The following is a 15437-nucleotide window of genomic DNA, read 5'->3' as shown; positions in this document are numbered from 1 at the left end:
TAATAATAATAATAATAATAATACTTTATTTAAAGAAGGTAACCTGATTAGTGCAACCACTATTCTTCCCCAGGGCCTTCTGACAATTAACAATATGAAGATACATAGTTATACACATACAGACATATTATAAATATATACATAAATATACAAATACAAATAAACATGAATCACAAATTAATCTGACATTGTTTAACATATTGTTTTGCTTATCTCTTGAAAGAATTAAGTGTTGGTGACATTTTTATGTGCATCGGTAAAGCATTCCATAAAATGGCACCAGAGTACTGGAAGGAATTTTCAAAAAGTTTACATTTATGAATTGGCACACACAAATCAACATTAGATTCAGATCGAAGGGTATATTGGTTATTAGTGTGAAATTGAAACATTTCATGTAAATAAGTAGGACAGTAATTAAAGAGGGATTTATATAACAATACATATTTATTTACAGTAAGCTGTTCATAAACAGTAAGCCAATCAAGTTCATCAAAAAGGGGTCGTGAGGGTGCATCAGGGGGCGCATCTAAAATATACCTTGCAGCACGTTTTTGAAGTTTATGAACTCTGTCAAGATTTGATCTGGATGTATTTCCCCAATTGTTAGGCAGTAATCAATGGTAGGCATGATGTAAGCATTATAAAACAACTTGCGTGTTTGAAGGGGAAGATATTTTTTAATTCTACGGAGTGCAGACATTTTACGTGACAGAGTTTTACATACATGGTCGATATGTACATTGTATTGTAAAGAATTATCTAAATATACCCCAAGATTTTTTTCATATGTTACATTGTCTAATTTCTGGTTCGAAACGTATAAAGGAAAATCATGGTCTAAGAATTTTGATCTCTTCTGATGAGTCCCTATTAACATGCATTTAGTTTTTGAGGCATTAAGTATCATTTGATTTTGAAAGCACCATTTTTCTATACAAGCAATATCCATTGATAATGAATTTACTATAGATTGGGGATCTTTGCCGGGGACATGTAAAGTGGCATCATCGGCAAACAAATCTATGTTTGAATTTTTGATATAAAGTGGAAGATCATTAATGTACAGTAAAAACAAAAGAGGTCCTAGTATAGACCCCTGTGGAACTCCCGCTGTGACTTGCTGATAAGATGATTTTTTGTTAGACAGATGGACACTTTGAAGTCTGTCACTTAAATATGATCGAAACCAGTGTAAAGTTATTTCATTAAAATTATAACACTCTAGCTTTTTAAGAAGAATTTCATGATTTACTAAGTCAAAAGCCTTACTGAAGTCGAGAAAGACAGTACCAACAAGTTTGCCTTGGTCCATTTCATATAACCATTTATCTGTAATGTTTGTAAGGGCTGTTTGACATGAGTGCAATTCTCTGAAACCTGATTGAGATTCTATTAAAAGATCAAATTCTGAAAATAGTAATCGTACATATTTTGCCACATGTTTTTCTATAATTTTTGATAATGTCGGTAAAATAGAAATGGGTCTGTAGTTATTTGGATCTAGCTTGTTTCCCTTTTTATAGATAGGTGTAACTTTGGCAAGTTTAAACGTTTTCGGGAAAATACCTGATGTGATACTAGTATTTATTATATGGGTTACAGGTTTATGTATTATCTGTGCAGTAAGTTTTAATAAACGTGGACCGATGGTATCTACACCTGATGATTTATTAATATCTAGTTTGTTTAGTGAGGAAAGCACTTCATCAGGGCTAATAAGCGGGATAGAAAACATTTCTGTTCCCAATTTAGACTGTACAAAATTTGAAAGGCCATCGAAATCACACTCTTCTTTATTTACTCCTTCAAGGAGGTTTAGGTATTATATAGCGCTGAGCATTTCCAGTTGGCACTTTTAAGATTACGTTCTTGTTTACGGGATGCCAGGGTTTAAAGGCACGTTTGTTAAAGACTTTCTGGTTAGAAAAATTGAAGGATTAGATGAAGGAAGAAGCAATCGAATAAACAAAACAGATTTATAACATGTGACGAAACAAGTGGTGTGCCAGTAAGTGACTTAGATTACAGTTATCATTATCATACAGTTATGCCTGTGACGGTGAGAACTTCATGTCGTTAGAGAAGAAGAGACATTCGGTTTAGGATATGAGAAAATGAATCAGTGGAGAGTGGGCAGACGTGTAGTTGAGCTTGGGGGTTCTTGCGGATGGTCTAAGCAGTTGTCAATTATGCGGACAGCCACTGCAATTGTAGGGGAACACAAAACTCGGCCTTGCACGTGTAGCCCTACTACTTGTCAAGTGCAGATTTACAGACTGTGGGCTAGTACTGAAATGGCAACAGGAAGCAAACACCAGACTTCAAATGGCAGAAATGCATGGGATGTAAATACCAAACTAGCAGCAGGTAATCTGTATTTCATTACCTGGTTTATTCACATATTCAAATTGGATCATATGGGTTATTTAATTTTAACAGTAATAGTCAGTATATAAACATGATATATGTGACTTTCTTTTTTGTTAAAAGCACCTTTATTCTCAAACATACATATGCAAACAAGTGTACCTTATTATACACACATACACATGTAGAAAATAAACAAGGAAAATCATGTCATATATTCACTTTCCGTGTTGACTTGTTTATAAGTTTGAGAACTCATTTCAGGAATAATAAATGGAGGATTTGCCGATTTGGTGAAACACATGTAAATTCACTCCTGGCTGCTTTAAACATACCCAGCGTTGCTCAAATAACTCTGAAGAATAGAAGAAGAGAGGTCAGGCAACAATTTGGACAAATGGCAGGGGAAACTTGTAATGAAAGTCTGCAGGAGGAGATGAGATTGTAATTGTTATATTCCATTTTCTAGCAATACATGACCTACTTATATTTTAATTTGCAATTATTTTTTACAAAATTGTGTCGTTAATTAAAAGTATTATTGTTTAGGAGTGAAGGGAGTCTGGCAGTTATATCTGATGGTGCTTGGCAGATTCGGGGTACCGGGAGAGCTTATAATAGTCTTACAGGTAAATGTACCAAGTATCAAAACCTATACATTGTAGAGACTAATTTGACACATGGACAATGGTGGTCCTCTGCTTTAGAGAAATCAATTTTTCTAGTTTTTGAATATGTTTGAATAATTAATGTTTTACATTACCCCTCTCTTGTGTCTAACCATGGTCTCAAGCCATAGTCCGAAGTCCGCATATAGCTATCTCCTACTCGTGGCTGCTTGATCACTATAAAGTTTCGTAATCTTGAATATTTATCTCTATTGCGACATCGTATTCAGTCAATGACAATTTTTGTTTCCATTGCAATTGAAATCAACAATTGATATCAGCAGTATATACAAAAAAATATTCCATTCACTATGATTGGGTATTGAAAGAATGCATCAGAGTTCATCATCTGACTATGCTTTACTCGTATTAGTCAATATTTTAATGAGCTGCCAGTTTATATTCTCTTCTTGTTCAACCACTGCCAAAATGGGAGAGGACTGTACATTTTGGCCGTGGTCTGTGATGACGATGTCTAACTTATATATTGGAATACAGATATCTTTATTCTTACAGGACTTGCCTCTCTGTTGGAGAAAAATCGAAGAAAATAGTCGGTTTTTCAGTAATGGGAAAAAAAGTATGGTATTTGCAGCTGCCAAATTAAAGAGTAATCCTCCCAGGCAACACAAGTGCTGTAAGAACTCAACTGGATCGGCGAAGGCTATGGAGCCTCAGCCTGCCATGGCCTGTGAGATGTTGGAGAAGATCAAGGATGTAGGGGGAAAGGTAAGTACATCCAGAACAAAAACAATCCAACAATTTTTTAAAAAACTAATTGTACAATCAAATCAGTCAAACATAGAAATTTTATTTGTGTACAACATATTAAAATTTTTTAGGTAGATACTGTGATTATGGACAACGACTCAACTACTATGGCAAGAGTAAAAGATAATGTTGATCCCAATACGAGCAAAAGATCCAACAGTAATCACACGAAGAAGGGATTTACGGGTGCATTAGTAGAACTGAGCAGCAAGCATAAAGTTTTAAGTTGTAACATAACTTTATCTATGTCCTATGCTGGTATTACTGAATTAAAAGCAGTATTAAATTGTTTGTATTTGAGTGCATGCCTGAAAAGAAGAATGTTACATTGGTTTAGCCATATTTGTACATGTACGGACATGTTTCATTTATTGATGAGTTATCAAAAAATGCATTTAAATGATTTTTTTTTAGACAAATTTACTTGTTATGTTTTATAATGCATGAAAATGATATTTGAGTGTGATTTTTCTTTCAAATATATTTGTTACTGGTATTTTTGAGTTGAATTTGTTTGATCGGCAAGGGGGTATACATGATCTAGAAGGTGTAGAAAAATAAAAAGCCTGAAAAGTACTAATTTTTTTTGGATTTTTAGTTGCAACAGATATAAATCTAGTATTTTAAATGAAAAAAGAATGTGTTTATCCATTACTTTATGAAAAAAATTGTAAAAATGACGATATTGTAAAAAATTTTAAAGCACCAAATTGATATCGTATTCCAAAAAAAAGTTATAAAATAAATATTCATATATGAGACTGTTTATGCCTTTCCTACATATTAATGAATAAGTAAATATATTTGAAAGTAATTTTGCTTTGATATTGCTTTTGATATGAGCCATATATTGAGCTTGGATGAAATAGTGTTGTGAAAAAGGGGGTATACGTCATCGAGGCACTCTAATTTGAAAAATAACATGAAAAGTTATTTATTTTATATGCTTTTTATTTAGATTAAGTGTTATTCTAATGATTTCAAAAGAAAAAATTCCATTTAAACCATTAAATCTCCTGAGTAGGGACCTACCTTAAGTAGATTTTGAGTATTTCCCCGCAATGACATGCATAATTGTAGGGTTATTTCAAATTTGTTTCATAGATTCCAGGAAGCAACCTGTTCGAAATGTGTAGTCTTTGAAATCCGTAGATTTCCCATCATACATGTACATATAAGTGTCAGGTTCTTTTGGTTTTCGTTTGAATTTAACAGAACTCTGAAGATCTCCGCTACCTAAGTCGGACTGGCTGATTGGGTTTGAATTACTAGTATGCAAACTTTGCGGGGTTTCATGCAGGTATACTCACCGTCAATAGAAACGCAATACCCTAATTTTAGGTTGAAAATTATATACGGGATATAACTATGTACCAAAAAAGTTAGGACAACTTTTACTTTGCCAAATCAATTATTTAACGGTTGAATGAATTTCTTTCCACTACCGGAAGTTGCTTTTTAGCCCTTTTAACAGAAATCAAAATTTTGCATTTTAAATAAAAATTTTAACAATATTTTGGGTTTTCAAGGTGTTGTAGCTGTTAATCATAAGTATTGTACTAAAATGCCGGGGGAAAATCCTTCTTTCTTTACCGGATGTGATGCCTATATTTCCTCAAAATGATTGATTTTCATTGCTTATGCTGGAAATTCACAAAATAAAGAAAAAAAGAGATGCAAATGCACACTATATATCGACTCATCAGGCTCATGTGTTTCAATAGCATAAATAACAGTTTCTTGAACGGAAGTTCAAAAGTTGCTACACTACGCCAAGTTAGAGAAAATTCGACCGCAGTATCTGAAAAACATGCATTTAAAAATGCCCAAGAATATTAATTTCGCTCAGATTAAGACATTAATAAACCAAATGCATGGTAGAAATCGGGCTTCATTTGTTGTATATGGCGGACTAGCACGTTTTAATTAAATGGTCAGAAGACGGGATGTTTTAAGATTTACCGGGTATTTAATTGTTTCTTTCTAAGATCTAAAAATAACATTTAATGTTTAAATGAAGCATTAATTTTTTGTAAATTTACTTTTTACCTAAACATATTCATTTTTAATGTTATCATTAAACTTTAGGAGGTAACACATAACTCTTAAAACGCCCCCCCCCTTCTTGCTATCAGTCATTTTGAGGAAATATAAGCATCATATCCGGTTAAGAAATAAGGATTTTTCCCCGGCATTTTAGTACGGTACTTATGATTAACAGCTTCAAAACCTTGAAAACCCAAAATATGTTAAAATTTTATTAAAAATGCAAAATTTTGACTTCTGTTAAGAGGGCTAAAAAGCAACTTCCGGTAGTGGAAAGAATTTCATTCAACCGTTAAATATCTGATTTGGCAAAGTAAAAGATGTCCAAACTTTTTCGGTACATAGTTATAACCTGTATATAATTTTCATCCTAAAATTAGGGTGTTGCGTTTCTATTGACGGTGAGTATCATTGACCTGAGCATGGTCTACTAGTATCCTACCCCAACTATTTACATTAGGTAATTCAAGTGATGAGGTTTCCGGTACATAATGGGGTTGCATAAATCGCACATGTCCTTTAGGAGTGCTAGTACACACCGAGGTGTAAATTACCTTGATCAGTGTGGTCACTGAAGCCCTCAGGTGTGTCACTTACATCTGATCGCACAGATAGCTAGTGCGTCGATGTGAGTATTCACTGAGTCGAGTTCGACAGGTGTCTCATTGTGTGATTTGATTAAATTTTCCCGATAAATTCTAAGGTTTCATTTGTATGATAACCCGAAATTGTGCCAAGAGTTTCATTGCGTCTGACAAAATTATTGTCAGCTGTACGGCCTGACTGGCTTTGTTCTAAGTCTTGAATTTTAAGTGTTAAATTTTCTATATCTTGTTAATTTTTCTGAATTTTTGACTGAAGAAACCGTATAAAACTTTCCTCATTCCATAGACAAACTGATCCGGTCGCGGCAACCAAAAACGTAATATGCAGGAACAGTGTTCTTATCGATATAGTCAAACCAGGTTCATTGTTTACTTTCAGATCGTCTATGATAACTTCAAAATGAAAAGAAAGATGACGAGGCAATCAGAAGTTGGAAGGTTATTCCCTATTCGCTATTGACTATTCGAATGGCGATCCCGGTTCCCTATTCAAATTACCGTAAATGTCCTAATAATTTTTTTTTCAAAAAACTTTAATAACCCATTATAAACCGTGTTAAAGAAGAAGAGCAAACACATCACTTAAAGAAGAAGAGTGAGGACCCCAAACCAATGCAGCTAGCCTGACCAAAATGAGAATATTTAGCTAGCCCGGTCAAAATTGGAAAAACAACCCGTTTAATACTATAAGTATTTGTACATAAGAGTACATTACCCGAGGGGCTTGCTAAGATCCTGGATCCAATATTTACACATTCATATTTTTACAGGGGAAGGATATGGGAGAGACCTTTCAAGTTTCAAAAGGATGCTATGTTACAATACCTGGAACTTATTTAGCTAGTCCGGTCAAAATTGGAGAAAAAAACGTATAATACTATTATAAGAGTACACTGCCCGGGGGCTGACTAACATCCTGGATCCTATATTAAGGCCTTCATATTTTTACAACGGAGGGGTATGGGAAAGACCTTTCGACTGTCAAAAGGAATTTATGTTACAAGACCAGAAACCTATTTAGCTAGCCCGGTCAAAATTGGAAAAAAAAAACGTATAATGCTATCATAAGTAGAGTACATTGCCCGGGGGGCTGGCCAACATCCTGGACCCAATACTTAGACATTCATATTTTTACAGGGGAGGGGACCCTTCGACTGTCAAAAGGAATTTATGTTACAAGACCGGGAACCAACCGGGAATTATAATAAGTATTTGTAAGAGTAATAAGAGTACATTGCCCGAGAGGCTGGCTAACATCCTGGATCCCATATTAAGACCTTCACATTTTTACAGGGGATGGGTATGGTATAGGGACCCTTAGACAGTCAAAAGGAATTTGTGTAACAAAACCGGGAACCTATTTAGCTAGCCCAGTCACAATTTGAAAAATACCAGTTTAATACTATTATAAGTAGAGTACATTGCCCTGGGGGTTGGCTAACATCCCCTATTTAGACCTTCATATTTTTACAGGGGAGGGGTATGGGATAGACTCGTCCACTGTCAAAAGGAATTTATGTTACAAGACCGGGAACCTGTTTAGCTAGCCCTGATCAAATTGAAAAAAAAGTATAATACTATTATAAGTATTTGTACATAAGAGTACATTGCCCCGGGGCTGGCTAACATCCTGGATCCTATATTTAGACCTTCATATTTTTACAGCGGAGGGGTATGGAAGGGATCCTTCCACTGTAAAAAGGAATTTATGTTACACGACCGAGAACCTTTTTAGCTAGCCCGGATAAAATTGGAAAAAACACGTATAATACTATTATAAGTATTTGTAGATAAGAGTACATTGCGGGCAATGTCTCTAATTCAGAAATACATATAATAGTATTATATGGGGTTTTTCCAATTTTATCCGGGCTAGCTAAAAAGGTTTTCCGTATTTTAACACAAATTCCTTTTGACAGTGGAAGGGTCCCTCCCATAACCCTTCCCTGTAAAAATATGAAGGTCTAAATATGGGATCCAGGATGTTAGCCAGCCCCGGGGCAATGTACTCTACTTATAATAGCATTATACGGGTTTTTCCCAATTTTGACCGGGCTAGCTAAATAGGTTCCCGGTCTTGTAACATAAAATTTTTTTGACAGTGAAAGGTTCCTTCTCATACCCCTCCCCTGTAAAATTTGAAGGTCTAAATATGGTATCCAGGTTGTTAGCCAGCCCCCCCCCCCCCCCCCCCCCCCCCAGGAAATGTATTCTTATTCAGAAATAGATATAATAGAATTATAAGGTTTTTTTTTTTCAATTTTGACCGGGCTAGCTAAATAAGTTTATGGTCTTGTAACATAAATTCCTTTTGACTGTGGAAGGTTCCTTCCCATACCCCTGCCTTATAAAAATATGAAGGTCTAAATATGGGATCCAGGATGTTAGCCAGCCCCCGGGCAATGTACTCTTATTCAGAAATACATATAACAGAATTATAAGGGTCTTTTTCCAATTTTTACCGGGCTAGCTAAATAGGGTCCCGGTATTGTAACATTAATTTCTTTTGATAGTGGAAGGGTCCCATCAATACCGCTCTCCTGTAAAAATATGAAGGTCTAAATATGGGATCCAGGATGTTAGCCAGCCCTTCGCGCAATGTCGTCTCATTCAGAAATACATATAATAGCATCATATGGGGTTTTCCCAATTTTATCCGAGCTAGCTAAATAGGTTTCCGGTCTTGTAACATAAATTCCTTTTGACAGTGGAAGGGTCGCTCCCATACCCCTCCCCTGTAAAAATATGAAGGTCTAAATATGGGATCCAGGATGTTTGCTAGCCCCCCGGGCAATGTACTCTACCTATAATAGCATTATACGTTTTTTTTTTCCAATTTTGACCGGGCTACATGTAGCTAAATAGGTTTTCGGTAATGTAACACAAATTCCTTTTGACTTTGGAAGGGTCCCTCCCATACCTCTCCCCTGTAAAAATATGAAGGACTAAATATGGGATCCAGGATGTTAGCCAGCCCCCCGGGCAATGCACTCTACTTATAATAGGAATATACGTTTTTTTTTTCAATTTTGACCGGGCTAGCTAAATAGGTTCCCGGTCTTGTATCATAAATTGCTTTTGACAGTGGAAAGGTCCCTTCCATACCCGTCCCCTATAAAAATATTAAGGTCTAGATATGGGATCCAGGATGTACATGTAAGCCAGCCCCCCGGGAATGTACTCTTATTCAGAAATACATATAATAGAATTATAAGGTTTTATTTCCAATTTTGACCGGGCAAGCTAAAAAGGTTTTCGGACTTGTAACATGAATTCCTTTTGACAGTGGAAGAGTCCCTCTCATACTTCTCCCCTGTAAAAATATGAAGGCCTAGATATGGGATCCAGGATGTTAGCCAGCCCCCCGGGCAATGTACTCTTATTCAGAAATACATATAACAGAATTAAAAGGGGTTTTTTTTTCAATTTTGACCGGGCTAGCTAAATAGGTTTCCGGTCTTGTAACATAAATTCCTTTTGACAGTGAATAGTCCCTCCCATACCCATCCCCTGTAAAAATATGAAGGTCTAAATATGGGATCCAGGATGTTAGCCAGCCCCCCGGGCAATGTACTCTACTTATTATAGCATTATACGTTTTTTTTCCAATTTTGACCGGGTTAGCTAAATAGGTTTTTGGTAATGTAACACAAATTCCTTTTGACAGTGGAAGAGTCCTTCCCGTACCTCTCCCCTGTAAAAATATGAAGGACTAAATATGGAATCCAGGATGTTAGCCAGCCCCCAGGGCAATGTACTCTACTTATAATAGCATTATACGGGTTTTTTTTCAGAATTTTGACTGGGCTAGCTAAATAGGTTTCCGGTCTTGTAACATAAATTCCTTTTTACAGTGGAAGGATCCCTCCCATACCCCTCCCCTGTAAAATTTGAAGGTCTAAATATGGTATCCAGGTTGTTAGCCAACCCCCTAGGAAATGTACTCTTATTCAGAAATAGATATAATAGAATTATAAGGTTTTTTTTTCAATTCTGACCGGGCTAGATAATAGGTTCCCGGTCTTGTAACACAAATTTCTTTTGACAGTGGAAGTGTCTCTCTCATACCCCTCCCCTGTAAAAAATATGAAGGTCTAAATATGGGATCCAGGATGTTAGCCAGCCCCCCGGGCAGTGTACTCTACTTATAATAGCAATATACGGGTTTTTTCCAATTTTGACTGGGCTAGCTAAATAGGTTTCCGGTCTTGTAACATAAATTTCTTTTGCCAGTGGAAGGGTCCCTCCCATACCCCTACCCTCTAGAAATATGAAGGTCTAAATATTTGATCCAGGATGTAAGCCATCCCCCCGGGCAATGTACCCTTATTCAGAAATACATATAACAGAATTATAAGGGTTTTTTTTTCAATTTTGACCGGGCTAGCTAAATAGGTTTCCGGTCTTGTAACATAAATTCCTTTTACAGTGGAAGGTTCCCTCCCATACCCCTCTCCTGTAAAAATATGAAGGTCTAAATATGGGACCCAGGATGTTAGCCAGCCCCCCGGGCAATGAACTCTTATAATAGTATTATACGGGGTTTTTTTTTTGCAATTTTGACCGGGCTAGCTAAAAAGGTTTCCGGTTGTGTAACATAAACTCCTTTTTATATTTGAAAGGTCTCTCCCAGACCCCTCCCCTGTAAAAATATGAAGGTGTAAATATGGGATCAAGTTTGTTAGCCAGTCCCCCTGGTAATGCATTCTAATGTACAAATACGTTTTTTTCCAATTTTGACCGGGCTAGCTAAATATTCATCATTTTGGTCAGGCTAGCTGCATTGGTTTGGGGTCCTCACTCTTCTTCTTTAAGTGATGTGTTTGCTCTTCTTCTTAAACACGGTTTATAATGGGTTATTAAAGTTTTTTGAAAAAAAAATTATTAGGACATTTACGGTAATTTTAATAGGGAACCAGAATACAGCCTGCGGTTCGCCATTCGAAGTCAATAGCGAATAGGGAATAACCTTCCAACTTCTGATTGCCAGATGACGAAGGCTTATAATTTATTATAACATTAAATAATAGTAAACAAAATATCAAAAAATTAATATTGAAGTCAGGGAAAATAGAAAATTAATTTAGAAATGAAATACACGTACATGTACATGTTAAATGGTAAAAAAGGGGAAAGGGGAAAGCTTGGTCCTTAGACCAACAAAAACATATCACTTTTACTCGTATACTAGGCCTAGAGATCTTGCCATATTTGTATCTTCTGCATTCATTTAAAGTCTTTTAGGGCATCATTACTACATCTAAATCAAACTGAACAATTCTCCGGTGCGCCGTAACGTCATCAAAAGTCACCATTTTTCGCCTTAATATGTGTTTACCATTTTCCAATTTTGAATGCTCGGGAAACTGCCAAAAATTAAGCAAATGCTTTGGATTTTTCCAAAAGACTACATAATTGATACATGTAGTGGATTAAAAATATAATAATTTAAACGCTAATCTTTTCTATTTTATACTTTTATTTCGAAATGATACTCTTGTATTTTGTAATGAAACCTTGGTTTTTGGTTGTGCGCCGTAGGACCGTACCTTGTGCACATTCAAGTGTAATAAAATCTTTATTTTTGGTTTATATTTTACAAAAAATATGAAACATGAACTTAAATATGATATATAAACAGTTACTGAAAAATTCAGCTGAATGCGCCCATCATTTTCGAGAAAAACACTTTGTCCACGACTTTACCGGACAACCGTCGTACAAATCAATCATCTGATTATGGAATGACAAATGAAAAAAAAAATCGTGTATATCACTACCAATTCAAGGAATAAATCTGTTGTTAGATTTTTCACTTAAAAGTATTTAATTTTAAAAATACTACCCGAAGGTACACTGAAAAAAAAAACTTGTAAAAGTCACAAAGAAGACTAGTAAATTAACAATCCATACAACCACTACCTTAAAAGTAGTTTACTAGGTATTGGGTACATTAACTAGATAACATTTATGAATTTGTGAGTAACTTTCACCAGGTCCACTGCAGATGCGAATTTGTAAAAGCGTAAAATATACTGATACATACAGATAACAATTATAATCAACAAACCCCTTTTTATCCCATGTTTACGCCTTTATCCCGTGTAGGATATGATTTTCATATCCCAACAGTTATGTGCAGTTATGATGTCACAATGGTTTTTGCGTTAGCGTGATGAAGTAAATCAAAGTCGAGTCCAATATAAAAAAAAAGAGTAAAACCTTGCTTGTGAAGTATTATACATGGGATAAAAAGAATCTCCCATGATTTGTAGTTTGTTGTGTGTTTTTGTCCCCTCGCAATGGCTCGATGATAAAAAAAAATACACAACTCATTGGATAATATCCAACTACAAATCGTGGGAGATCCTATGTTTATGCAAAGGTGCAGCACATTTTATATGATTACCATTAATTACACATGTAAATTATAAGTATGTATATGGTTTGTCACAATTTGGTCTGTGATTCAGAAGTTTTCTTCGGTTTCAGTCAGTGCTCTCTTGGACCGTTCAGTCGTTTTTAAATAATTATAATCGAAGAAACTGAGGTAACCTCTCTTATCTTTCAAACCGGTGCACCACAACCAATCTTCTCCGTCAACAGAGAGAGAAGTAAGATTTGATAGGCCATCTTCCGGATAAACGACAATTCTTAGAAACTGGCCACCTATATCTAACATGTGAATGGAACCATCACTTTTGTTTGAAACTAAAACGTTGTTGTCTAGATCCAGACATGCAAACGCGGCTGAAAATGTAGCACAAGCAATGAATTGAATACTTCCATGGTACGAAAACACAAGGTTTAATTGTTGATCGTACACGTAGAGTGGAGTTTTACAAATCAATGCTACTTGTGACTTGCTATCTTTCAGGATGCAGAGTTTTGCAACTTCTGTACAATTACGATCAATAATGCGTTTTTGAATTGCAAAGACGTTTGCTTCACCTTTTCTGTTTAATCGATACAGCAATAATGAGTAAAACGAAGCATTCTTAGAGCGGCGACATTTTTCCATTAACATAGATATTCCTAATTTTTCATTTTCTACCACTGCTAGTATTTTTTCAGTAGGCTGTTGGACTGAAAACAGAGACATACATTTTCCGTTATGCAAAAATAGATTAAGCCCTGATCTATATTTCGTTATGAAAACGATACCACGATCTGACGAACTTCCAACACAACCGTCCACATTTTGAAGTACTTCGCGCACAGAATTATCATCAGTGGTTACAAAGAGCTTGTCGCCAACATGCACGAACATTTTTTCATCATAAAATAAAATTCCTTTTAGTTGAATTATTGAGTCAATGTTTGGTTTAAAGTGGGAAAAAATAATTCGGTTTTCTTGATCTTTAATTTTCCTTTTGCAAGAAAATATCTTGTTTACATGTGTGTCATACAACGGAGATTTTCTTTCAATTTGCCGATCTTCATCAGAAGACAGACCTAAATCATGCTGAACAACTATTTTACCGAGGAGTTCCTCTACGTGCCTTCTACTGCGACTTTTGACAGTTTCAAATGTAATAGTCATAGGTTCATGAATTTTCATTTCCCTTCCCAGCCTTCGTAGTTCACTATAACATTGTAATACTTTAATGCAGTTTGTTTCCCTCGTTGTGTCAAATTCAGAAACTTCTAATTTTTCTATTTCTTTCTTACTCTTTTGAATTTTTGCTTCACAATCAGAAACAGCATCAGATACAGTTTCCTTCAGGTGTTTCCCAATGTCTCTCACTTCCGCAATGATGGCTTCCTCTCTGCTGCTTATTTCCTCGATCAGTTTAATTTGCCTTTCCTGTAAGTTTTTATGCTTAGACCTGAGCTCATTTTTCATCTTTTCAACCATGGAATTTTCTCCATGCAAAGATGCCAGCAGTTCCCCATGCCGTTTCTGAACATAAACAGACGCATCGCATATTTTATGTTGTAAATGAGATGTTGTCATACACTTCATACAAACTGGACATTCACAGTCCTCACAATATATTGGCACAAGTTTTTTGTCGTGAGATCTGCACATAAGATAATTTGCACCTTGATCCATAGTGAACTTTATAGTTATACACACAATTCAGCTGGTGTTTGGCCAAACGGATGGGTGCATGCACACTCTGTTATTGATCGATTTTTCACAGAAGAGACTATATGGTTCTACGAAGTGTAAATCGTGAAATTAAAACATGTTACCATTCATTCTTTTCTTCATATAAATTCTAAAATAGTGTTGTTGAAATGCGGGAGGGTATATAGTAATCGGTACGTCCGTCCGTCTGTCTGTACGTCTAGCCGTCGGTTACGCTTTGGATACCTATCTCTTATCCACAACTCCTCTAATACCACTGAATGAAATTTGATGAAACTTTCAGAGAATCTTTATTACATATTGCCATCGTGCACCTCCTATTTTAATTTTTTATCCGACACATGTTTTGGGTTTCCCATAGCAAAACATAGACACTGCCATTATATTCATATGGGAGGCGGTTGGTATCAATACAGAACACGAAACACGCAACGAACGAACGTATCTCGACGATATTAACCGTATTACTAGTTTATGAATACCATCACTCGCTTTATATTTACTTTGTAATTATCAAAGGCGGATCCAGCATTGGGCGTGCGATCCCCACCCCCCCCCCCCCCGGGCCGTTTGATTTTTTTTAAAAATTGTCTGTATTATCTTAAAATCAACAGGAAAACACCTCTAATTTGTTAGAATTCCTCAGTTTCCGGGGGCTTCGCCCTCTTGGACCAGGGCTTTGTCCTTGACCCGCTTGGGGTACTTACCGAGACCTAAGGTCGAGGCCCTTTGAGTTCTGCATACTGAGTGGTGAGACGATTGATTCATTTCTAGAATTAATGAATATAGTTTTCTCATAAATTGAGCTGGATGGAAACATGAGAAATGGGCAGTTACTGAATTTAGAAAAAAAAATTAATGACATTCATATGGCTTAGGCAT

The 15437-nt window shown here is 35.8% G+C and overlaps 2 protein-coding genes across 4 annotated transcripts; one reads left to right on the top strand and one right to left on the bottom strand.

Moving 5' to 3' along the window:
• The first annotated feature begins 2250 nt into the window (after positions 1 to 2250).
• LOC134277442 (uncharacterized) lies at positions 2251 to 4485 on the top strand. Of its 3 annotated transcripts, none has more exons than XM_062759784.1 (5): positions 2251 to 2370; positions 2635 to 2814; positions 2928 to 2999; positions 3555 to 3767; positions 3881 to 4485. In XM_062759784.1, the coding sequence occupies exons 3-5, from the start codon at positions 2949 to 2951 to the stop codon at positions 4247 to 4249; spliced, it is 633 nt and encodes a 210-aa protein (XP_062615768.1). In that variant the 5' UTR covers positions 2251 to 2370; positions 2635 to 2814; positions 2928 to 2948; the 3' UTR covers positions 4250 to 4485. The 3 variants fall into 3 exon arrangements, with proteins under 3 accessions (XP_062615768.1, XP_062615779.1, XP_062615773.1); XM_062759795.1 differs by having other exon boundaries at positions 2920 to 2999; positions 3885 to 4485; XM_062759789.1 differs by having other exon boundaries at positions 2920 to 2999.
• Positions 4486 to 12929: 8444 nt separating this feature from the next.
• LOC134277479 (uncharacterized) lies at positions 12930 to 14516 on the bottom strand. Its single transcript, XM_062759812.1, has 2 exons — positions 13916 to 14516; positions 12930 to 13546 (listed from the first exon to the last, which is right to left on the bottom strand). The coding sequence occupies exons 1-2, from the start codon at positions 14514 to 14516 to the stop codon at positions 12930 to 12932; spliced, it is 1218 nt and encodes a 405-aa protein (XP_062615796.1).
• Positions 14517 to 15437: the final 921 nt, after the last annotated feature.

This window comes from Saccostrea cucullata, unplaced genomic scaffold (assembly GCF_032062105.1).
Source record: "Saccostrea cucullata isolate Sc308-1 unplaced genomic scaffold, CSIRO_AGI_Scuc_v1 ctg2123, whole genome shotgun sequence".
In the NCBI taxonomy this organism is placed as follows: Eukaryota; Metazoa; Mollusca; class Bivalvia; order Ostreida; family Ostreidae; genus Saccostrea; species Saccostrea cuccullata.
This window is presented reverse-complemented; position numbering and strand designations above follow the sequence as displayed.

Coding starts and splice junctions, on each gene's coding strand:
- LOC134277442 (XM_062759784.1), top strand. CDS start 2,949: ATGGTGCTTGGCAGATTCGGGGTACCGGGAGAGCTTATAATAGTCTTA. Junction 3,000..3,554: donor AGCTTATAATAGTCTTACAG/GTAAATGTACCA, acceptor TTATTCTTACAG/GACTTGCCTCTCTGTTGGAG. Junction 3,768..3,880: donor TCAAGGATGTAGGGGGAAAG/GTAAGTACATCC, acceptor AAAATTTTTTAG/GTAGATACTGTGATTATGGA.
- LOC134277479 (XM_062759812.1), bottom strand. CDS start 14,516: ATGGATCAAGGTGCAAATTATCTTATGTGCAGATCTCACGACAAAAAA. Junction 13,547..13,915: donor AGTTGTTCAGCATGATTTAG/GTCTGTCTTCTG, acceptor CTCTGTTTTCAG/TCCAACAGCCTACTGAAAAA.